The sequence below is a fragment of the Lineus longissimus genome, chromosome 10 (genome assembly GCF_910592395.1).
Source record: "Lineus longissimus chromosome 10, tnLinLong1.2, whole genome shotgun sequence".
NCBI lineage: Eukaryota > Metazoa > Nemertea > Pilidiophora > Heteronemertea > Lineidae > Lineus > Lineus longissimus.
In genome coordinates, this window is record NC_088317.1 from 935,169 (window position 1) to 959,968 (window position 24,800).

General features: G+C 41.5%; 2 protein-coding genes across 17 annotated transcripts; one reads left to right on the forward strand and one right to left on the reverse strand.

Annotated features, from left to right (window-relative positions):
* Window positions 1–352: 352 nt before the first annotated feature.
* LOC135495018 (uncharacterized) lies at window positions 353–2,240 on the forward strand. The gene is made up of 7 exons (XM_064783406.1): window positions 353–514; window positions 687–734; window positions 1,019–1,073; window positions 1,272–1,361; window positions 1,646–1,709; window positions 1,805–1,989; window positions 2,072–2,240. The coding sequence occupies exons 1-7, from the start codon at window positions 388–390 to the stop codon at window positions 2,238–2,240; spliced, it is 738 nt and encodes a 245-aa protein (XP_064639476.1). The 5' UTR covers window positions 353–387.
* A 538-nt stretch (window positions 2,241–2,778) lies between these two features.
* LOC135494219 (sodium/hydrogen exchanger 9-like) lies at window positions 2,779–24,034 on the reverse strand. Of its 16 annotated transcripts, none has more exons than XM_064782041.1 (19): window positions 23,755–24,034; window positions 22,648–22,886; window positions 20,210–20,287; window positions 19,242–19,318; window positions 18,829–18,926; window positions 18,545–18,650; window positions 18,014–18,347; window positions 17,614–17,727; window positions 17,204–17,315; window positions 16,922–17,075; window positions 16,523–16,574; window positions 16,067–16,168; window positions 13,461–13,520; window positions 11,898–11,989; window positions 11,482–11,590; window positions 10,928–11,056; window positions 7,836–7,861; window positions 5,706–5,721; window positions 2,779–5,016 (listed from the first exon to the last, which is right to left on the reverse strand). In XM_064782041.1, the coding sequence occupies exons 1-19, from the start codon at window positions 24,008–24,010 to the stop codon at window positions 4,912–4,914; spliced, it is 2,259 nt and encodes a 752-aa protein (XP_064638111.1). In that variant the 5' UTR covers window positions 24,011–24,034; the 3' UTR covers window positions 2,779–4,911. The 16 variants fall into 16 exon arrangements, 12 of the variants coding, with proteins under 12 accessions (XP_064638111.1, XP_064638118.1, XP_064638123.1 ...); XM_064782048.1 differs by adding an exon at window positions 6,225–6,280 and having other exon boundaries at window positions 2,779–5,721; XM_064782049.1 differs by lacking the exon at window positions 5,706–5,721 and adding an exon at window positions 10,228–10,291 and having other exon boundaries at window positions 4,902–5,016.
* Window positions 24,035–24,800: the final 766 nt, after the last annotated feature.

Sequence of the window (24,800 nt, forward strand, 5' to 3'; positions counted from 1 at the left end):
ACGTTTATGCGTATAATCTGATAATTGTCACTTAAACATGACAAAAGTTGGTGCCTAGAGATAAAGAAGTACCTCGTGATATAGTTAAACTGTGAGTTGATGGGCTAGAACTCCAAAAAGACTGTACTGTAGCCTAGGTCCCAATAAATGGAGACAGCCTATTTTGACATTTCTCAATAAGTACTAAAGTAGTAGCCCCCCCCCCCCCCCACACACACACACACCCACACACACATTTTGTCTCTATCCCGTCTGTTGTCTGTCTAGATCGATCATGAACTTGAATGAAGCTGCTGAAGCTCGAAGACGAAGGGCTCATTCGAGAGTTCTCTGGAATTAATCATTCTGACTTCATTCCATTAGGAGCATTCCCATCTTATAGATGTCATGGCCTTCAGGGTGGATGTTCTCTTCAACAGCTTGAACGATTTCCAGGGAGAGAAAGCCAGTCTTGAACAACAGCTCAATGAAGTCAGAAATAAGAGGCGTGGCCTTGAAGTAACTCTTGAACAATGTAGGTGTGATGAGCTCTCATTCTCAGTCTCAGCAAGTTATTCATAGAACTTCTACCAAATGGAAACATAAAGCTTCATTTGTAATTATTTTGAGAGAGAGAGAGAGATATTTTGTATGGTGTTACGCAAGATATAGATATTGGCTCAATTTCCTGAGCATTTGTTTTGCAGGCAAAGTGAAAGCTCACCAGACCCAGGAGACAAACCAAGCAATGCAAGGTGAGGTGATGAGGCACTCGGCCCTCCTGGTTTGGTATCCTTCCTAGGTTTGAGGGCTTTATCTTTCTGTCCTCGGTGCATTTATGATAGCAGCAGTTTAGACCACTGGACTTCTGTTGCTGTCGATAGCTAGCGGCAACTGAACGTCAAATCCTTTGTTTAGAAAAATTGATTGAAGTTTGAAGTAACAGTAACAAGTGATGGTAGCTGCTTCGTGAAATCAGGCCAGGGATAATCATTGTCAAATTGCACAAACTGACAAATTTGAAATCTCCATATTTCAGAAGCCTCAAAAGTAGCCCAACACAAGATTGCGCAGATGCTCATGCAGGCTAAAAGGTGGGTATGGAACCAGGATGCCAGTGACATCTAGATTGCTATGCAAAGTTATGCCTTTCGTGTACACTTCTGGATGAAGTCCAGTGCAGTAGTGATGGCTGGCCATTGCTTCTTGGACTCCAAATTTGGTCATCATCATAGGAGTTGGAGACAATTCACGCATCAAATCACTCACTCAATATAATTTTCTTTCACCAGCCTTGAAGATGCCAATGAAAGGGGAAGAACAAAGTTAACGAACCTGAGCACAAAGATTGAAGACAATGTGAAATGCAAGCAAGAGGATGTGTATGTGTCAATCTCACTTCAGAGTTGGAAAAACCCCTTACAAGGCGAGCCATAGATTCGATGGAAACCCATCCGATACATAGTCAATGGCCATACCGATCCCTCTGGTGGCCATCATAACTTTACATGTTGGTGAATGGTCAATGGTTGAGACACTGCAGGAATTCAGCCACTTTGTCTAAGTCGTGAAGTACACCACATGAAATGCTCATTGTGACCAAATATACAGCGAGATCTTCTCTCATTCATGTATCCCAGCCTCGATTACTTTGTTTTCTTTCCAGACTCAAATTTGAACAGGAGCTTGAAGACTTGGCCAACAATCTCACGGCAGCCAAGGATACATATGTAAGTGTTGTCTCCATGGTCTCATCATAAATTCTTTACACACCTCAAACGTTGACACAGCTCAATTGTAACACAATTGTACTTCCTCTCTACAGACTGATGAAGTGATAGCAGGAGAAATGCAGAACACTGAAGACGCCAAGATTGGGTCATGTGAGGCTGTCAGTCTCTCACAGAACGAGGTGGAGACCCTCACCAAGATCCTTGACACACTCTCCATGGATGATGACACCAAGTCAACAGAGCCTGTCGTGTCTGCAGATATGCAGAAGATCACTTTGTAAGTTGAGTACATTCAGTTTCCATTTTGAAGCTGTTTGGACGATAAAATTCTGTAAATATCTCGAATTCTGTTCTTCCAGGAATATGCTATCTCAGGAGAGAAAGGCAGCACATGAGGTGACGCCTCAAGTCCACCAGAATCTAGAACAGCTGCGACAAGAGCTCGAGGATCTGGAACAGGCCTTGCCGGACACCAGCGAAGAACTCCAAGAGGAAGTCCATCAAGATCTCGTGGCAACAGAAATGTGATTTGTAATCTTTGGACATTCATGCTTCTGTGGATTGTGATCTTGACCAGCCAAACTTGCTCTGGAGTTGCTACAAACCAAGTATCCTCTACGGAACTGGTTGGAGACACACTGAACTAGACAAGACTGACCAGCTGATGAGAAGAACTGTTCCACACATTGAGATGGCTTCCCTTCTGTGTCAGTCTTTCTAAATGCTATAGGAAAATCCAAGCTTGTATTCCTCCAGTCTTTAATTCGTCCAGGGAATGTCTCATTTTGAAAGGTCTCTCAAACCCTGCTCTCATTTAAGAAGAGACTGTGGTTGTCCAAGGCATCAATGTTTCTATTTTAGACCTGACATCATTGTCTTACTCATTGTTAGTTAGAAGTTCAAATTACTTATTTTCTTCAAGTCGGTGTTAACCCCTTCAATGCTGTGAACTGCATCCTAGAGCCTGTTGCATCTAACAGCCACTTGCAGTCCCGGGGTATAGATTATGAAGTGTAAGGTCTCGGGATATTTTACTGTTGTTAAAATAAATGAAATAAGACAGAAATAAAATCTTACTATTATTTATATTAATCATTGTTTTGAACATTTATGTGAACATGGCGAGAATAAATAGTTACATCTTGCAACCAATAATACAAAACAACCTCGGCCAGGAATAATCTGGAAAAGGCAGCTAATTTCAGATTTCAAAATGTTCAAGGTAAGAAACTGGCAGAGTTTGGATTCCTTGTACAGATACAAGATTAGTATAAAACTTGTTTCGATTTAAATTTTTTTCAACTCCTCTGAACAAGACACTTCTCTAATTTCTGATAAGGACAGAATTTCTCTGCCCCAAGTGTGTCGAGAGGTTCCACTGCAGTCCATGAGGTCGTCGAAACAATGGGGAGACCAAACATTTACAGGACAGTTCCCAATCTTTAACAGTAGTGAAATAAGAAGCTCCATCCATGCGTTAGCACGTCACAGTCACATTTCAGTCAAACACGTGGCAAACGTGAGAAATAAATTATTTCTCAAAAAACACCACAAGAAAGAACACCATTTAGTGTTCATATGGTACACATACAATACATAAAACTAAACAATTTTCATTGCCATTATTCAAAGTCACTACTTGCTCCAACAAGCAATCTGTATTTCATCTTCATGTACTCTAACTTTCTTCAAAAATTTAAATCAACAAACCCAGCTGAAGTAGAACTGTAAATAGAGCTCACTTATCAACATGGGACTTACGACTAGAAAACGATGCGTGTTAAAAAATTATGCCAGATGAGGTAGGCTCAGCGCCATTGGGATCAAAGCTATCATTTCTATGATAATTCTATAGTAAAGTAGTTTATCACATGCTGACTCTTGGCCCAATAAGGGAGTGAAAAATTGGACATGTGCTAAAACAGTTAGCGGTCCGTACATAACTTGGTTCCAGCCACATTCGGTGATATGAATAAAGACTAGCAATTGCTTTTAGCGAAAAGTCCATGTACATTTACACTTGGCCTTTATGTACAACATTATAGTAAAAGCATTTGCTAGTCTTTATTCATATCACCCAATGGCCAACTTGACTATGTCTTCAAACACTGATACACAATGCATATCAACTTTCATGATGACACAAAGAAAACTTGCAATGAGGGTGAGTAAAAATGATCACTCTGTGTTCCTATCTAACTACATGTAATTACAACATGTACAATGTTACTTACATCTCTTAGAATGGTACACAAAATAAGTTATGGTGCAATGCAAAACAGAACTTGTGCTAGTTTTCCATAATTGAAATGTTCATCCATATTTTTTAGATCGGCAAATATAATACATTTTGAAACAGACAGGTTCCCACAGATTCAATCGGAACCACACAAAATCATGAACAAGAAACTCTGGAATGCAAACCAAACAAACTTGGCTTGATATGGACCAGACAGCGTGGCACACATAGCAAAAGCTATTTCCCTATCAACATCATATATTTACATTGTTTTTGACCACGATTTAATACAATTATAGCAATCCATTGGACATTACCTTACACTTATATTGCACAAAGGAAATGGACACTGCTGCAGCAAAGTATGGCAAAGGGCACTACATGTATATGTGAACCGTGAAATATTTGCAATGCCAAAAGTCTGCGAATTTGCTCATTTTCATCATAGGGCAAGACTTAATTATAGTATAGTAAGTAGTACCAGTTTGTAAAATATTTCTATCCCCGAGTTGGTGGATCCCCAAATCCCTTCAGTTCATTCTACCGATCGAAGGAATCTTGCATGGGAGCGTTTAATTTCTAACATGGATCTGTCGGAAAGGTTCAAATACTTACAGCAGGTAAACTGTCAAGCTTTCACTTCTCTCACTGGCTGAGGTTCGGAGGTTATGGTCAGCTAATCAATCCACATGGTGTTCTCAAAACAATCTCCCAAACACTGACACTCACTGGTGTTAATGCACAAGTTAATACAAAAACACTGGTGTTCTCGTCCGTAATCAATATAGGACCACCAAATGAGCATGTTTCAACGGATTTCCATGTAAACAGCGGCGACACGTATCTGCAGTGGCCACGGTCTTTCATTCTCTAACTCAAAGGAAGCTAAAGTCCAGACAACATTCCTCTGAAAGCAGTTTACACTTGGCGTATGATTCCACTTGTCGACGTGGTCCACTTTCACACAGCTTCACCTTTTGGTCCGTCAAGGCGGATCCTCGTGGGGATACTCGTACATGTATTTTGATTTCCCTGACTCAAGTCGCCATCGTCTTCTGTCACACTCTGAAAAGACACCAGCGATTAGAATATGTCATATTGTGGAAGTAGTAGGGTCTTCTTATTGGCACATACCTAAAGGACATCGTACAGTGGTGCCTGCCATGTCAAAAGTTCCCAGGGAAGATTATTTCAGACCTCGTTTATAACCTCAAAATATGAAGTACATGTATACAGCCTGCATTATTTCTCAGTGTCACTGACTGGAAAATGTTGGAGACCTAATATTCTAGAGAACACTGGTTGACAGTCGTGCCCGGTACTGGCAGTTAACAAGGTTATAGAAATGACCAGGATGTTATGGTTTCCAGCTACTATAGGCAGAGAACGTGCAATGAGAAGTGAAAAGTGCCAAGTCACAAAATGACAGTGGATAGCTGCATTCTATTTGCAAACACCCGGTAAAGATAGTAGATGGAGAGATATCGAAAAACTTCCAAAACATTCACCAGGCAAGAGAGAGGACGTCATACAATCTGACAAGAAACCCTACCATTCCTACCATCAAACCTACAAAGCCATTCCTACTCTAACGTCAAGCCACCAAACTACCGAAACCAGGTGCAAAATCCAGCCAAACCACCAACACCAAAGAGAGCTCCCACATACACCGTCTTCTTTGATATAAATCGCCGAAGTGTGAAGTATGAAAGTGAAGCAAAAGCCTAACTTGACGATGACAGAATATGTGATACCAGAGGTGTCTCTGACCTGTAAGGGAATGGAAACCACATCAGGTACCCACAGGACCACACAAACGGATCCCACCCTAGAAAAGAGAGGGGTTCTGTGCAAGGAGGCCGATTCATATTTCAGTTAATAAATTGGTCATAAATCGTACTCACGTCAATGGAAAATGCACTCGGCTGTGCTGTTTTCCCATATATTATCTGCACATGTCACACTTGATTGTGGTAACATTTTGAACGTTTGATTCACGTTCACCACTTACAACATGAATCGGTCTCCCATCGTTGTTTTCTAAACTACACTCGAGGATGTTCCCATTACCTACACATACATTAACAAGCCTCTCACTGACAGGTACCCCTTGTTTTCACAAAGTTAGCCCCACACAGGGATTCCCTCTGAAGGTATTTCTAAACGGAATTCCTTGTTTTCAAAAGGGAATCCCTGAACAGGGGCCCCTACATCCCACACACCAGAGTTGTGCTTGGTAGGGCAGGACCATACAGGATAGATGTCAAACTCACCGGGTTAGTAAGTCATTTCAGGAGATGTAACAAACTTAGGGAAAGCGCCCAGATTACTGCAATGGGAAGAGTTAGCTGGTAGATCAGGAAGCGTTAGCTGGTAGATCAGGAAGTTATTCCAAAGATGAGAGTGGCCATACGGTCTTGGTGAAAAGCCGCATGACTGATTAACTTCACAGAGTATTGAATCTATCAATAGCAAAAACAGACTCAGAACTGGCTCAGAAGAAATTCCATATCTGCCGTTCTCTCAAACTGGCACCCGTCAGTGGGTAATTTTAATGTGGTCGCACTAGTGTCAGACTTCGATGCAATCATTGACCACCTGTGGCGTTACACATGCCTCTCCCCCGACATTAGTCTGTCACTACGTCATGGAAAATGTCTATTCTGGTGGTCTTCCATCCATCCATTCCTCTCCTGCTCTATGCATGGCAGGAGAGAGATGGTGAAAGTTTATAAATGTCCTACATTCCAATCCACTGGACAGGTGCTGGTGAACAGAATCCTTTTGTTGCCGAGTTAGGAGTATCCTTGGATAGTCTCTCTGTCACCCTCACCTGTAAGTGCTTACCCTCTCACCTGTAAGTGCTTACCCTCTCACCTGTAAGTGCTTACCCTCTCACCTGTAAGTGCTTACCCTCTCACCTGTAAGTGCTTACCCTCTCACCTGTAAGTGTTTACCCTCTCACCTGTAAGTGCTTACCCTCTCACCTGTAAGTGCTTACCCTGCCCCTCTGGTACAATGTGGTAACCGCCACACTAAAGTTGGAATGAAATCTCCTCTCCCATTACTTAATGATAGTAATTCATCATCATGCGTTACATGTACATTTATCCTGTTCAACATTTCAACTTGCAAGTAAATGCACTTTGATATTCACGATAAATCAACACACCTAGCGAAAAAGTTACAATCATGAAATCATTGACCATTACCCAATAATACCTCCACCATATAAGACCATTGCAAGAGAAGAGAGCAAAACCATTGAACATTCTCCTGCAGATGTGGGCCGAAACGTGTTCAAAGACAGACAATGCCAACATAGTGAGGTGATGAAACGAATGATGCATCGAATCGTGAGAAGTGACAGTTGAAGAAAAGTGCATACTTTTATAGATAACAAGCGAATGGATATTTGTACTCTTCTAAGACAGGCCCTCTCAGCGTTACCCTAGTCATGCCTGTCTACATGCACTCACTCATATTGTCATCTCTGTTTCTCTGTGCAGCACAAGCATACCCTACTATAGTACGGTTGTACACAGTGGGGATCATATTCCAGTCATTCAAGCTTTCTCGAGCATGCACGTTGCAAATATTCTAAGAAGCAACCTATCGCAACCATCACCAATCATCATGCTTCTAGAATCTGAAGAAATGTGAGTCATGCTTGTAACCAATAAATGTTATGCAACAAATCAACATTGTTGGAATCAAATGTGTCATGTCTATCGGGACATGGTCACTTGTTGAGCACAGCCAACTGAAACAACCTCAACTGCAAGATAACGCAAGCCAAAACCTGAACACAAGCAAAACTAATAGCCAAAACTAAAGTCACCCAAGCAATCAGTGCAAACTTGAGGAGACAAGTGAAGAGGTACCTTGCATTGGGTAGATCAAGGGCGGGCTGAAAATAAATATGAAATAAATCAACGAACTAAAGAAAAAACCTGACTTTATATCAAGAGTTTTAGGTGGGTATCAGCCTTCTGGCTTAATTCACTGAAAGCTATGCCACTAATTGACAAAAGTGTCATTGTTCAAAGGATTTATGGTTGAATGTAATCAAACTACGTCCCTTCCATTTGGGATTGTAAATTTTAACCAACAAAAGTACAGTTAGCAAAGTCGATCAAAGTTTACAAAAGTTAAACGTAAACTTTCCTGAAACTGTCAAACGAAAAAAAGAATGAAGTATTACGACAAAACACCAAGTGATTATGACTGTGTTACGATATCAAAGAACTGAAATGTACATGTGAGTGCGTGTTTGAGGTTAAATAGCAATGGACCTGGCCCAAGAAGCGCTATTTACAGCAAAGAGCCAGGTATTAGCAATCTTGCATGTTATACTGTTTATAAGTATCGTCAAACACAGAAATCCTCAGGATATATAATAAATAAATTAAAACAAATCAAAATAAGTCAACAATCAAATCCAAACTATGTTATGACCAAACCTTGGGTAGAAACTATCAATTTCTACGGTATTGATTCTGCTCCCATGAACCAAATAAAACTACAGAAGCTTCCAATATTACACAACAGAGGTCGCCTCCTAGACACGCTACAGAAGCTCTCGAGGTCACATGATTAGAGGTCAAAGGTTAGGGGTTAGCAGTGAACATGAGGTCAGGTCTATCACCAAACGGAGAGTCCAATTCTGTTTTTCAGTCTTGAAGTCTTTTGGCATTTATCTGTTTTTATGAGAGAATATCATGATATTCTCATCTGTTCAGTGAAAACCACCAAAATAAAAGCTCCCACCCCACATTACTGTTGATTTCTCAGAACATTTCCAAATATCAAGGCAGTGTTTTTCCATTTACTGTTACCTAATAATACTCATACTCAGAAAGTTTAGAACATTGCTGGAAGCAAAGGAGTCCAAACTTTCATCCGTTATTTTCTAAATTCTTTTGATTTGAATTCCCCTGGCGACAGACCTGCAGCCAAACTTAAAAACAGACTATCTTACTGTACGTGGTGCTGACCTTGAAGCATGTGGGAAGGTCACGGCGGCCATGTTTGAGGTCATACAGGAGATAGGAGAGGCGAGTCACTATCTGAGCTGTAATCATCCTCTATCTCGACCTCTGTCATGACCTCTGTCATGACCTCTGTCATGACCTCTGTCATGACCTCTGTGGATGGTCGGATCTTCAAATAGACAACCAGATGTGACACGTTCATATACAGCAAGTTATCATTTGCAACATTTTGTTGGGGAGAAAGCTGGGTCTCCCTGTCTCTATTAAACATGTTGGTTCATATTGAGTAGTTGAGTCAGGTTGAGAAATAAAAGGCTGGAGAGAAGAAATGCATACTTGATGAGCAAGTTTTCTAATCTGTAGAGAAATGGAAAGACACTTTCTCCTCAATACTCTGTATAGATTAGAAAATTCGACACATCAAATACACTTATGAAAAAGAAGAAAGATTTGAGATTTAATCTGATGTTTGGAGTGTTCGAAAGAAAAGAAGAGAAGAGGGTTATACACAGTGTAAACCAGCTTCTAAATCAAATATGAACACAGGTCAAGTCAGAATATAGCCACATATGATAATCAAGAAATGTATACACCAAGAGAGTGCAAAGACTTTGAGTTGGCAAGCTGATTTCTTTGACTCATAGCAACAGACAGGATAGAAGTAAAGAATAATAAGAGAAAGAGAGCTGAGACAAGTGTGAAATGAACTTTGGAAACTGTGCAGTCACTTACAATGTCAAGACTCAGAGCCTATCAGGTAGGAGACCAAACCACATGACCAGAGACAGGCATATGAGAGTGCTCGAGAAAAAAAGATTGGAATTTTTCCATGTTGTAATGTTATCCTTTGAAACTTGAAGGAATTCTAACTAAAAGTGGAGATTTCAAACCCGTGCTGAAAATTGACTTCAAAATCTTAGACCAGACATATGTCCTTCCCACGCTTCAAGGTCAAACAGTACAATATCAATGGCAAACACACACAGGGTGATCTGACGTACAGTCTCGCATTGGTACACCTTCATTGACCGTCTGAGAAACTGTGCAGACTCTGGGATCACAATTGAATGTGCCACATATTTCTGAAGCAAGCCAATGCGTTGAACGATTCTTTCTCAAGTGTTCAGAACTTCGATCACTGAATGTTGATATACATTTGGTGAATTCATCTCGAGTTTCTCGAACGGTCAAATTGAGTATACAAAGGACAGACGCGCGGCATTTATCTTTGTTTGGTGTCCGTGTTAGGGTTACATTGGAATTGCTGTAGAACCAGACACACCTTAGATCCATTGCTGGGGGCTTACATTGCCGTCCAGATTCTCATAGTCCTCGGGGCTCGAAGGCTACAGAAAAAATATGTTGGTGAGATTCAATCATGGTTTATTTGCTGTTTGTTGTGATGACAGTGAAGATGAGAATGACGATTGATGGCCTTTCCATAAAGGACTCTTGGCGGCGAAGAAAAAAACATGACGTGTGTGATTGTTGGTAGACGGTGTTACGTGAAGATGATGATGTTGATGGATCAAGGATTGAGGAGAATAGGAGGTGAAGTTTTGTCCTTTAGTTCAGTTCATAGCCATACAAATAGACAGACTTCTTTTCATCGGAGATAGAAGTCTCCATAACTCAGGCACAACTAGTCAAAAGAACTGGGCCCTGATCATTTACAGACAGTGAGACAAAGAAAGTGTTGAAGACAAAGATCAGAGATGGAAGAGAGAGAACCTGACAGGTTTGAGAACATGACCTGAAAATGAAATGTATGCACGTCTGCCAGCAGACGTTATGAGTGTTGTGTCACATGATGAGTAGGGTCCGGCTGCTCAAGGAGCTACCCAAACACACACTTCATGGTTCAGAGAGTGGGAAGGGTTTCCAGTCCCCTGTTCTTCATGACATAGGTGTTGAAAGCTTGACAACGATTCACCACGCCACAGGTGATACCAGTGCCCCCTAGCAGTGAAGATGGTACTAACCTGTTCAGCGATGACTTTTCTATTGGCACCATCAGCAGAAGTATTGTTGACTTGTTGGTCACCGTACGTCAATTCATTATCGTCTATGATAAGATCAGTGTCAGAGTCTTCTGAACGTTGATGTTCATCCTGTTAAGAAACAATAGAACTCAGGCCTAGTTGGCTTTATAAACACCTCAGTGACAGTAGGCGGGAGAGAGTAGGACTCAATCGGCAGCAGCATGGCTTTTCTAGAAGATGAATCAAGCACCTGCCTCAGGCCTCGTTGGCTTTATAAACACCTCAGTGACTGTAGGTGGGAGAGAGTAGGACTCAATCGGCAGCAGCATGACTTTTCTAGAAGATGAATCGAGTCACCTGCCTCAGGTCTATCAGTCACAAGGCCTCAATGACTTTCCCCCTTCAGTGCTAGACACCCAATAGGTCACCGGGTTTGTAAATCTGTCTGCAGATAATTACAAACACAACTCTGTTCCCAACTGAATAATGTGATGACTGGTGAGAATAGACCTGAATATGTCGCCCCATTGGGTCAGCGATGTCTGCAGCCTTACCTGTGATAACTGTTGTTCAGTAGTGAGTATTCTAGCTAAAGGAGCACAACAGTTAGGTAACGTTTCCTCTAGTAACGGCCGGCTGTGCGTTAAAAATGGCTTCATGAATCTGGTAGCAAGTCAAGGAAATCAAATTTCGGCAGTATTTTCACGCATCCAAATACAGCTCGAATCATAGTAGCCTAGCTGACCCGTCTGTTTCATGGTTGGCCATAGTTTAATCATGTTTACACTGATGAGTAGCAGGATTCAATGCTGTTGGGTTGCCTCCTTAGGTCTACGATACAAGAAAGAGTATGGGAGTAAAGAAGGTTTCATGCTGAAGTCAAAATGTTGATAGCCATACTCTACTTAGGACAAGTTGGAGTCGATATCTAACATGTCTAAGAAGAAGCATTTCTTGCATAAAAGGATACTTGCTATCGAAGGAATACCACTTGCCGACGAGCCATGCCCGTTCATACGCCACTGCCGTCACATCAGATCTCTGCTCCGTGGTTGGACTATGCTGAAAGAGAGAATACAAACAATGGAGTCATATCAGACAATCTAAGGTTTCGAATCTTGCTCTTTTACTGAAACAGATAGGTTTCTGATAGTTCAACTCTTCTCAGCATTGGCTCAACTCTTCAATCAACATATGAATATTAGAGTCCATTTGTAAATGTTCTATCTGTATTGTTTTGGGCGCTGGAGCGCAAACTACTGGCCAGGTTTCTCTCAATCTTGGCTTTTCTTTATCTGCCCTGCACTAAACATAATATGTTCATTTCAGGATCATGGTAACAGACGTGCTAATACCTGATGAAATGGACGAGGGATTTTCAAGTGATAAGTGAGTTACGACTAGGAGTATAAATGGATGATTAGTTATAAACTGTATTAAGTATTAAGGAAGCTTAAGAATTCACTCAGGCATTCATCAGCCAACCCAAGCCATTCACTATTCAACTCAAACACATGCATGCAGAATATACATAATACATTAAATGATCAGCCAATTATTGAATTGGATAAATATAGATTTTATAAGTCTCTACAAAGTGCTGGACAATGGCTAACAAAGCATACATGTGTATCAGAGGCCCATGTCCAACCAGCCCAACCAGACAAAGGCCCATGCCAAGTCCAAAAGGCACAAGAAGCCAAACGCACAAATCTGGGCCATAGAAGCTGATGATGATGACCAAGAAGGAACACATCTGCACCAGTGATCTGACTAGAGCAGGAATATGCAGAACAACAACAACAACAATCATCTCAAACTCCATGTCAATCAAATCACCGAAACAATAAACACAGAAGGAGGGGATTGTTACAAGAGGAATCAAGCATCAAATGGGAGCATTTTAAAGAACAGACAACCATTACTCGTGGGCACTGGGTGATGGGCCTTAAAACAAGAGGGACGTCGTAAACTACCAAGAGTGGCGAGACAAAACAAGAGTTTTGAAAAAAATTGGGTTGGACACTTTTTGAAAACAAGATTTCAAAGTAAGAAAGACTTATTCCACGAATGATAACTACATTTGAAAACAATTTCACAGGGGATTAGTACAAGGTCCAGGTCTTAACTACAAATCACAAAATACAAACACAGAGTTCTCCACAAAGTTTAAGTTCATCGCTCTATGAATGATTCTGACAATCAACCCGTATGACAAAACCTTGTCTGGATGTTTGTTACGGCTGTCCCTAGAACACACTCTGCAAGGGCCTAACCCATCACTTCATTCACGCAGCTTGACCTTGATGTCAGAGCAGTGACAGGAGCAATGTCCACCATCCAAAACCAAGCAGTAACACTACTGACTGTGCTCCCTACATCTACTTCAAGTCCGATGCCCATCCCTCTTTATGGAGAACCCTGTACAATCATTTTAACGACAAATCAATGTCAAAACATTTACAATGATATCTGAAAAATATGAAACTACAAAACATTGAAGATTCGTTGAAAGTTTAGAATCGACCAATACCTGAGCACTGACGACCAGCAACTCATGGTCACGCTCCATGTGATGACCTACCAGCAGGTGCTGGGGAGAGAAAGGGCCGAGTTAGTCTGGGTTAACAGGGGGACTGCCAGTTGCTAGGGAGGTTGTTTGGTAACTAAGGAGTAATCATGGCAACTGCAATACATAAGCATTCTGATGTACACTATGACATCAGCCGCAAGTAAGAGGTTAATAGTTACTAGTCTGGTCACAATGGAAAAACATGGTTGTCAAGGAGGTAACTATGGTAACCACAATGCAGTGTCACTAACATGGCTGGGGGTGATGTAAGGGTGAAGGTCAAATCACAAACAGCCTAGAATAGAATTAGATATTAGTACAAGGGGTCTTGTCTGTCACTGCTGAAACTTCAGGTGATACTTCTTTCGTGGGAAAAGAACAATCCTGAGGGATCTGAAATGGTTTGTTTTGCAAACTAGAGAAGCACATATGTAAGATCTGGACCTTGTTGTTTCAGATTAGATATAAAGACATATTTTTGTCTGGTATTTTGTGGAGGAAAGTGAGAAAAGGTCCAAATGGAAGGAGATGATTTGCCTTTAGAAAAGTTTCAATGATGTGATGTGATTGATTTGTTTTCAAATAAGAGTACAACTTCTGCTTGAACCGGGCATCGAGTGAAATGAGCTGATATAAATACAAAGATTATTGTGAGGCGACATCTGTTTTGAGAAAGGTGTCGTGGAGAGTTATAGGAAAAATAGAACCCACAAGACCTACAGTGAGAAGAGATCACACATGAATTGCTGCCAGGATCTAATCTATTGGAAATTTAGCAGAAACTAGTAAACAACGACAAAATTTACATAACTGGAACATAACTGGACAGCATAAACATTCCAACACTGATCTAGTTATTGCAGCCAATTGGGTGCAAGCGAAACAGGTTTGTTTCAGTCAAATATGCAGTGCATAAAACATGTACATTCTGCACATCAATGCATTATGGAACTTGGTCAATACAGGGTGAACAGCAAAAGTGAGAAACCAAAAAAAGCAGGTGATAGTCAGGATCAAACGTCAAGGTCACAGCAAACCAATCACGCGACAGTAAAAAATTCAGAAGTGGTTGAATGCTGAAGCGGTTGCCAATGGTAACAAAACCAGCTAGGTGCTGGTAGAGAGCCAAGAACTATCTGCCGATTCAAAAATTTCAATATTGCTAAAAACTTTTCTGATGACTGGAAGTGTAAGGGTTCCTTTGAGCAGAGTGACAGGGAAGACTTTCAGAGAGATTAATCAAGGAACTTTCCACTCAAGCCAAGGAGAGCGAAATACAGCTGAGTTCCCACGAAATCAAAAACTTTAAAAAACTCAGAGCAACATGCAGAAAATACCAAGTGAAATACCAAGACAGAATAAAATGTGATTTGTGAAGATTGAACGGAACAAACTGTAATTTGACAGGACACAAGTGACATGCAAAACTAAATGGCGAAAGAAGAGGAGATGAAAGAAAGAAAAATGAATGGTTTGGCTGGATAGATTTTTGTGAGTAAACTATGATCAGCTTTTACAGAGGTAAATGTCACTGTCCTTTTGGGCTGCCGAGTGAAAACTACAGGGCCCATTTCATCCAAGTTACGTCTTTTATAAATCTAATTTTGGGACCAAATGCAATCTCCATCATCATCATAGATTCTACCATGGGGCCATCATAGAATCTATGATGAAACCTTTGCCTGTGAATTAGAGAAGGCTGGGATAGCGACAAGAAGGCCTGAAATCCCAGAGTAGTCACACAATAATCAAGTCTAACAGGACAAAGACACACTGACACATCAGTTTCGTACAAAAATAATAATTTGGAGAATATAGTAGAAAAGTTGAATAGACAGTAAGGGTAGGTTACTCATTATGTGTCAGTTGTGTATAGCATACTGTGTAACAGGGTCAACAGCGAGGTCATAGCAGCATGTATGATGTCATGAGCTACAATGGAGACATGGCTTGTAATAGTGAGAATTGCAGTTCATTCAACAAACTTCTGACAGGTGTATGAATCGGCATGCAGGCAGAGGAGCTCTGGGTTCAAAGTTGGGGAACTGGCTGTATTTGGTTTTGATTGACTTATCACTCAAACTGTGGGCCAGCATTTGCTGCCTGCTGTGGTTATGGAAGGAATCAAGACACTGTTCAAAGTTTTGTTTTTTTGTGCTGAGAAATCTGATGTAATCGCAATCCAAATTTTCAGCAAATGTTGGATGATCCCTTTCAGTGATTTGAGAATGAACTGTTTGTGTTTGCAGAACTGTTTCATGGCACTCTACCGTTATCAGGCATATCTAGAAATGTCATAAAGAACACCAAAAGAAATTTGGATGTGGTTGAGACGGTCAGAAGCTGGTGTAATAGAATTCTGCCAACGGTGGACACAGATCTTGCCAAAAGCTATTGACATGACCACCCACTAGAAAACTACTGATCAGAACCATTCATTCATTGATTTGTTTGAATTTCAAGTCGATTGTAAATTTTCAGAAAAATTTCCAGTTTGAAAATGGGTCGAACAGTCATCCCACCAGCTTCCTCCCTCAACCAATCAGAAGCCAGAACATAACACCAACCATTTGCATCTGGTTGGGATTACTAGCATCCACGTTCGTGCTACTCCCAGCCTCATTCTGAGTCTCCGCCATTGTGCTGTACTTTTTCTGGCGTGTCATAGCCTGGGTTGGAGAAATGAGCAGTAGTTATTACACAGATTGCTGGTCGCATGCGTCACAATTTGACCCCAATTTCAAAAGTATTGCAAGTTCCTACGTTAACAGCCTGGTATCCAATACCGAAGGAAGCACACAATCAATCAATCATACAGATTGCTATCTCTCTGCACAACTTTCCAGGCAAAGTAGTCCTGTTCAAGTGCACCCTCAAATCAGCACTTTCTGTAGCTCTGTCTTGATGTCACCTGAATGACTGCCTAGTAGCTCTCTCTCAATTGAAAGTTCAGCAAACAAGGTGATCTATTGATTACAACGGATGGCGGAGATTTTTGTGATAATCACATAAAGAATACTTACTGTTCTCACAGCTTCAAAATTTTGGTTTTCGGTTTCATCCTCTACACCCACTCTGTAACAGAAATAAAAAAATACAAACATTTTGTTGACAAAATGAGTAGATTGGAATCCATATGATTATAAGATCCACTGGAATACAACCGAGGTTGATATGTTTAGAATGAGAGCCAATCAACAGGAAGGTTCAACACATAACCAAATCTTTTCTATAATCTATTCTTAACACAGTATGCACTACCTTGGAAAAGAGCAACGTTCATGACTGCAGAGTTTCAAATCAAAACTTTCAGTACCCGGTACTTGTTACAGATCGCATTCTCTCATTAGCAGAGACTAATGCCCCAGATACCAAAAGATCAAGCCAGCATTGGAAATATCACAGAGACTTGAGAACCTTACCTAATTTTGAGCCATTGTAGCATGGTCGTGGAGAGGCCGCCACATAATATAACAGTTGCTATAATGATCACAAGCGTTGTGGATAACATGAGTCTCCGCTGCTCGCTAGCAGTATTTCGTACAACGAGAGCAAAGGCGATGGCTCCTCTTAGGCCTGTGCGGAAGGAAGCAAAATATTAATCATCAATTTGAAAATGCAAATTATCCTACTCCATTTCTGGATGGTTGAAGATGTTGACTAGCAGCTCATCCGAGATGAATATTTGGATGAAATGTACAAACCTGAGAACATCATCATATGCTGGAAATTGATTTTGATTTTGTTGCTTCGTCCCAGGTTGAGTAGGAATGATAAGGGATAGATATTACAGGCTCGAGCAATGAGAACAGCTAGCTGGGGACAGGGTTAAGGAAGGTATTGTTCTCATGTGAAGAGTCATGATAGCTTGAGTTGTGGAAATGTTCAGACCAAGCGATGGTCAGGGCCACCAGGACCAGAATACAGGGGAGGCACCTCATCACCATGTTCTCACCAAGTTCAGCTGACTGAACTGTGTGGCTGCACTGCTGATTCCATCCCTCAGCTAACTGCCCTCTCCCCCTCGCAGCAATAAAAGAAGATGACACAAGTGGAAACGATCAAATGTTACTGATTTCATCCAACTGGCGTCTGCTAGTTTTTCAAAGGATACAAATGCGATGAATATGAACCCAGCATCCCAGACATGCTTCCGGAACGTAAACGTCGCAACTCCTATATAAACGAACACAAAGTTCTCCGCACAGAAATTGAGGACTTCAAAAAGCTGAAAAGGAAACAGAGGATATAAACAAATAGGCCCAAAATTAACCTTGGGCTATTCATACTAGTCTCACATCTGCCAGGGTTTCGGCCAATGGGAGATAAGGGCCAACAATAGCTGGAAGAAGGGGGACATATACCCCCTTCTGTTTGCTGACAAAAGCTTTTTTGGCCTGAATATAATTTTACATGATTTTAGACGTAACACAGGGGTCATATTACCCTAAGAAATGCACCCACCCCAACTTTGATTTGATTGTGGCGGAAACACATCAAATTTAGAAACTGACCTGTTTACTTCTGAGTTTTGACTCCGTCGACAGGTTGTTATAGGTATAATGGGCTTGAGTGATACCACAAAACAGCACGGCAACTATACCCGTCAAATCAGCCGCCTCCGCTGCCTGGAACGTACTATACGACATGAGGAAAAACAGCGCAGTCTCCAACAATGGGTAGTCACGGATTTTGGTAAATTTCGTCATGAGTGCAGTAATACAGCCCATCATTGAACCGAGAGCAAACGCGCCACTGAAGATACCAATAAAGCTCCCAAGAGATTGGAAGACTGCCCTTGTGTCGAAGCCACTTTGGGTGTTGATCTGGCTGTACTTGTCAATGGCCCTGAAATGAACCATGGAGTATTTAGTAACTTATTCTAACAAATTTTACAAAGTTACTAGTTAGTTTTGTTCACTCCTCCTAAGAGGAATGAGTTCGATTGGAAATTTGACTTGCCCAAGGTCAAAAGGGACTTTACATCAGTCTCAGCAGAAACCCACCCAGTAGACACTGCTGCTTCTCTAAATCACTTTACTTACTGCGATAAGACGATGGCCACAGCGTCGTTCAGGACACTCTCTCCAAACACCAAGGCGTACAGATCAACATCAACATTCAGATCATGGAATATAGCCAACACCGTCACTGGAATCAACAAGAGGAAACATCAATATGCAGACCAAAGCAGAAATCAAACGTTCAACACCCAGGATGAATTGTGCTCTTGTTAGCGTCTCTACCAACTCAGCAATAAGGAGCTCCAGGGCCAGATGCAAGTAGAGTGTTTGTGAATATGATCGTTGGCCCTTCAAAGGCTACTTACCTGGGTCTGTGGCTGAGATGAGAGCACCAAAGAAGAGACAGTCATTGAAACTGAGGCTGAGATAGGGCATCAAGCGTGTTAGACCGAAGATCACCGATCTGCAACGAAGATGTCAGTAGCAATTTCAAAGTTTCGCACACCACAAAATGATATTTGCAGTTCTTTTAATTCCAAAACCTCAGAAATACTTAGTACTGGTGCTGGTACTGGTAGGCCGATTGCACTTTGATATTACAAAATTCATCGACTTTTGGTTTCAAGTCCTGGGTTGGCTCTCTATGTTTGTTTTTCCCAAATCATGATAACCCTGTCCCAGATTTGAGATACACAATTTATAGAAGAGATCACACAAGGCATTGGGTCAAGTCTTTCTTGTCTTTATCACTCAGAATTTAGGTATCAAAGTAACTCACCCAACGACAAAACAGGAGATGGCTGTACCAATGAAGGCAAATGTTACAATCGCTCCAATGTTTCTGAAGAAATGTCTCTGGAAAAATGAAATCAATTCACCTCTTGAGTCGATGAGATCTTTATGGCTATGCCACGCCAGATGATTCAGGGATCAAATAAGATGAAAATCTACTTGTTTGTTATGATGATGACATCCATGTTTACTAATAATGATTACAAATAATATGGGAACGGCACATGAATCCAGTAAGTCCTCAATCAAATCTCTCCATCACAATCAAACTAACTCAACCAAAACAATGGACGTGTCTTGCCATGGTGATACTGCCCAGCAGTTTTTTCCTCATCGACTGACATGGATTGATAAAGCACACAGCTAACCGGAGCATGTAATTGTTACCGCATCGGTCGTCAATCAATAAACAACTGACGGGAGCGATGGCCTGAACGTTTTTACAACTGCAACTGACTGGCATGGCTGTAGGTTTTTGTATTTACAATAGATGCTGCAGTACAGGTCAAACAACAACAAATTATTGCAATGAATGATCGGTCAATTTCAGTGTCTGAATGATCATCATAATGCATTCCACTTTCCGACTCTGCATCAGGTATGTGTTAGCAGCGATTAGCTGGCAGACACACACCACAGTAGTGCTAAAGACTGAGTCATGCTAGCCTCCAGCTGGAAGCTTGCCCATCCATTAATTGATCTGTTAGTTACTTAGAAGTTAGATGACACGATCAGTGGCAAGGTGAACTGATACATGGAATGCGGTGTGGTAATCATCACATCAATTACATGTTCTTTCAGTGGGCGCTAGCCATGTATGTACTGGGGTTGACTGTGCTATCTGTCACTGCTTGCAAACAGACAAGGATTGTGTCTGCTGCAGTTATTTTGAAATATCTTCAAAACCATCATTGCGATTGGCGTGTCCTCATCAAGGGTAAGACAAATACTTACACGTTTCATGCTGTAGCCAGCGTAGAATATAATTGGGGGCAGCAAAACATTGAAGAATACTTCGGGGTCAAAGGTCGCCTGAAACAATACAATATGTATATGTAAATCATGTTTTTAAAACACTTTTTAAGAAGAAAAACAGTGACAGTGTACTAAAGACCGTTCACACTGACTCCGGCAAGGTGGTCTCTTTCAGTCCCAACCAACATGATCTCCATTCGAAGTGGAGAGGCAGGATGCAGCGCCCTAAAGGAGAGGTCAAAGCACCAGCACAATGTGTGTAACCAGTAACTCCCTTCATGGGGAATCCTGCATAAACAGCAGTCTTACATGCAAAATCAGGCTCATGATTACATGCTAAATTTTGTGAGATATCGTTTGATATTGACTGTGAATGACGAAGAGATTGGTACCGATAGCCAGCTGTTGTATAATTTCCTCATCTGAATAACTAGCAGAGATTATTGCACAATTATTAGTAGACAACCACCTGTTATGCCTATTTTATGCCAGAGGGCTTGACAGTAACAGTTTATTACTGTTTTCTAGCCAAAACACCCTAGCAGGTGCCGGCGTGCCTAGCTCCCTGCTGAGGGTCTTTGTTGTCTATGATAATGGTGCGAAGAGTTGCAATTTGGATTTCTAGCTCTGGGGGAGGGGTGAGCTTCATGCTTCAAGGCTTGATTTGTTGTGTTGTTAAATTATCTGTTGTGATCACAGCATATCACAGTCACCAAATGCTCAAACTTGTTGAAAGATATGAGCATTGAATGACTTTGGATTCCTTCCAGCTCATTACTCAAACCAACGACGACCAAGACAGACCATGTGAAGCTCCTCAAATGTGCCATTGGAATTATTGGAGTCATACCATTACACATGAGCAAAATGTAATGTTCACAGTATTGATTATGTCCCAGGCCAGATCTTATTGATTACCAATACCGTTGACTAAAATACACGCAGAAAGTACCTCACGGTCACATAGCGACATGGCTGGGAAGTGTTCATGTCAAAACGTAACATACATGTCCCTGGATCATGACTCTGAGGACGAGACATGAGTAGGAGAGCTGTCCGAAAATGGAATTGGGTGAGGCTGGATTATGCAGAGGCAAGATGACCCAAGTGGTCAACAATCTATAATCTAGCCAGTATCATAACTTTCCGGGTATGACATGTGGCAGAACGACACATCTTCACGATATACATGTAAGCCAGTATTCAGTAAGAAGTGACACGGAACTTGCTCAATATTACAATAACAGACCTTTCTATGCAGGTTATACGGTTATTTCTAGCAGTCTGTATGGCCGTCAAAGTCTCACCAAACCAAGAAGGGTAGGAGGAAACACCTGCCTGACAATATTCTCATCTTACTTGCAAAAATAATGCACGCATTCAACAATGTCAACAGCATGGGAAGAATGTTTTAAATATCAATCAGGCTATTGCTGTCAGCTGTGCTCCAGAGGCTTCATCAAATAGGCTGAGTATCGAAGGAAGTGTATACAACACCTATGTTACACAGGAGACAATCATGTGTTACTGAAATAACCACATCACTTCTCACTTGAATTGATCTTATCTGTTAATAGATTCCCATAGGCGTAGGAAACCAACTCACTGGGGAGTGTGGTATCTGAGCCGTCTCTCTAAGAGAACTCTCCACCAATCACCAACACCATCGACACCAAGACTGGACACTCTCACTGAGAAGGGGATGACTTAGAAACTGCTGATTAACACAAATTCTCGCACTGACACTCCTTCATGGCAAGACATTCTCTTGAATTCCAAATTCATCTTGACCCCAAAGCCTTCAATCGACTCCGCCGACCGGACAGCCTCCGTTACACCATTATGAGGGGAGGTAACGGACCGAGTAACTCCGATGGTTCAGAATGTCCAAATTAGGCTTACGACTTGTGTGTGGGTGAGTAACGATTTATGAATTGGCTGGCATACTGTCGGATGTTGTAGCTAAATAAGACCACAAACAGTCACAAAACCAGTTACCATGGACACACCTCTAATATTTCATTTGGGTGTTTACCGATGTCTCATATCAAATCTGGTTTATTCCGCACAAGACATTGACGGTGTCGTCAGAACAAAATGTGGACTAGTCAGATTCTCATTGCATTCATTTGTCTTGGCAAGATTGTCATAGCAACTGGTTGGTGACAGATCTGATTTGGAGTACTGAGATGGTTGCCATGCCTCTAATGTGTCAAGCATCATCACATGCACACAGACATGAAAGACTTGGCATTCTAATCAGTACACACTTCGATTGCAACATTGCATTTTTTATCACTGTATTATACTCCAAGGGCCTCAATGTTGCTTTTTCTGTTGTGCAGCTGGCGATGACAGATTCGTTGCCTAAATCAGTAGGCCTAAGCTACAATACATGAACATAAGCCTTACTATACCTTTTCATCCAGCTCCTCAATATTGGAGACAGAAACTTGCTTCACCGATCCTTTGTAACTGTACTCAAAGTAGAGAGGTTTTGATGTGTTGGCTGTGGCATATTCCGCGATCACTTTGAGGCGAATGCTGTCTGGGGGCAGCGTGCCAATAAATGAGCTGTTTGGAGGCAGCGTGACAACTTCTGTTGTCCGTGGAGTGCCGACGCCTGCATAACGGATGATGGCGCCGATCACAAGACCTGAAAAGACAAAGGTTGATTCTCACGTTAATTTAAGCAGAGCCAGAATAACCCCAGGAACAGTGCAATAAGTATTAAAGGAATGTCAATTGTAGGGAGACCTAAGAAAGTAAATCTCCCAAAATGGTGTTAACTTTCAGGACTAACTGTACAGAGATGGAGCTGGCAAATCAAGAAGACATATAAAGGAGGATCGACTGTCTGAAGGGAAGATCACAAAGAAGGAGAACAATGAATACCTTCAAAATTCATTACAAAACCAAGGAGGTCATCCCCTCGATGAATGAAGCAGACACTGAAACTGGCCTGGACGGTGAAGGATGAATTAGCCAATCCCTAGGCCCAAGATGACTTGGCCATCATAACCACCAAATTTAACAATAACATTAACTTATTACTGAAAGCTGTTTTAAAACCACAACACCATGGGCAAGCAGGACATGTTGGCGTTACACTGAGCTTTTGACATTACAACAGAAGAATATGTTACTATCATCAGACTAAGACTAAGACAGAGCATCCCTCACTCAAACCAGAGGTTGAGTTGCTCAAGATATCAGAAGAACCAAACCCCAGACAGAAAACGAGACAGGAGATACGTCTCACCTCACAAACATGCCAACTCGTTACCATCCAGAAAAATCTAATGAGTCATACCAGTAGTCATCCAGTGAAGATCTATTGTAAAGATGGTTTGAAGATTGTTGATCCGACTTTAGTACTAGTAGTATGACCGGCATTAGGGCCTATTCTTTCTTGGCACAGATTTGCGACGATATTCACAAATTAGACTTTCACTACTAAAGAATCAACACACTGCACAACATATCTAAACTAGAGACAGGGACGACGTGACAGCCACACTCACCATAAAATAATCCAAGTCCAGTTTCGTGGACAAACCTGAACCTGACATGCTTGAACAACCAGATCGTCAAAATCACCAAAATAAGCAGCGCAATAAACATCAAAAGGTTCAGACTGTCCAATCTATGGTCTGTCTGAGCTCTTTCATCCTGCTCGGCTGCAACATCATGCGCTTCGTCCATCGTAAATGCTGATTTTACGCCGCAAATCAGGAGAAAAATTTGGAAAATTTCGATAAATCCTAATGTGTCCGCCATCTTGGTACACCCCTTGATGAGCGATTTGTTACATCCTCGATGTACACATTGAGGGATGTCGGAGTTCTTCTAGTAACAAACAGGTGACGCTACCATTAGTCCATGAGTTCCTATAGGTCTCGTTGGGGAGTTTTTCCCAAATGTACGCGATGATGACGCGCCCCATTAACAGGACATCTATTTTAAAATGCGTTTCCAAAGTGATTGCATGAGGACAACCCATTTGTGTCGTATATCACTGGAAACGCCCGATTCCCCTGATTCTGCAGGATGTTAAATCGGGCATTTTATTTCTTTAAACAAATCATAAGCGTCGTATTTCCATATAGAACCCTTGTAAAAACTACATAAAAAAGCCCAGTTTGCCCACATGGTCCCCACCCGAAAACCCGGGTGCATATTCCACATGGGGTCTGGGTGGGCAAAAGTGGGGCCCACATTAGGGTTAGGGTTAGAGGCACATCTCGTCAATGTATTCAAGCATCGCTTAACCGTAAAGTGATACGGCTATTCTTTGACTATAAAGCCGGCCGGTCCCGTGGAGTTTGGAATAGTGTCAGAAATAGCAGACGACCAAATCCAAACTCGCTGCTCAAGGCAGATGACCTTTCTGATTACAGTAGCGGTATAATGCAGGATGACCGCTGTGGTATGACTGAGTCCACTAAAAAAGAAAAAGATCTCAGATTCACCATGGTAAAATCTGAGTTTACCATGCTCACCATGGTAAAATATTTCACCGTCCCAATTCACTATGGTGAAGTGCTGTCAGTTTGCCATGGTGAAATTG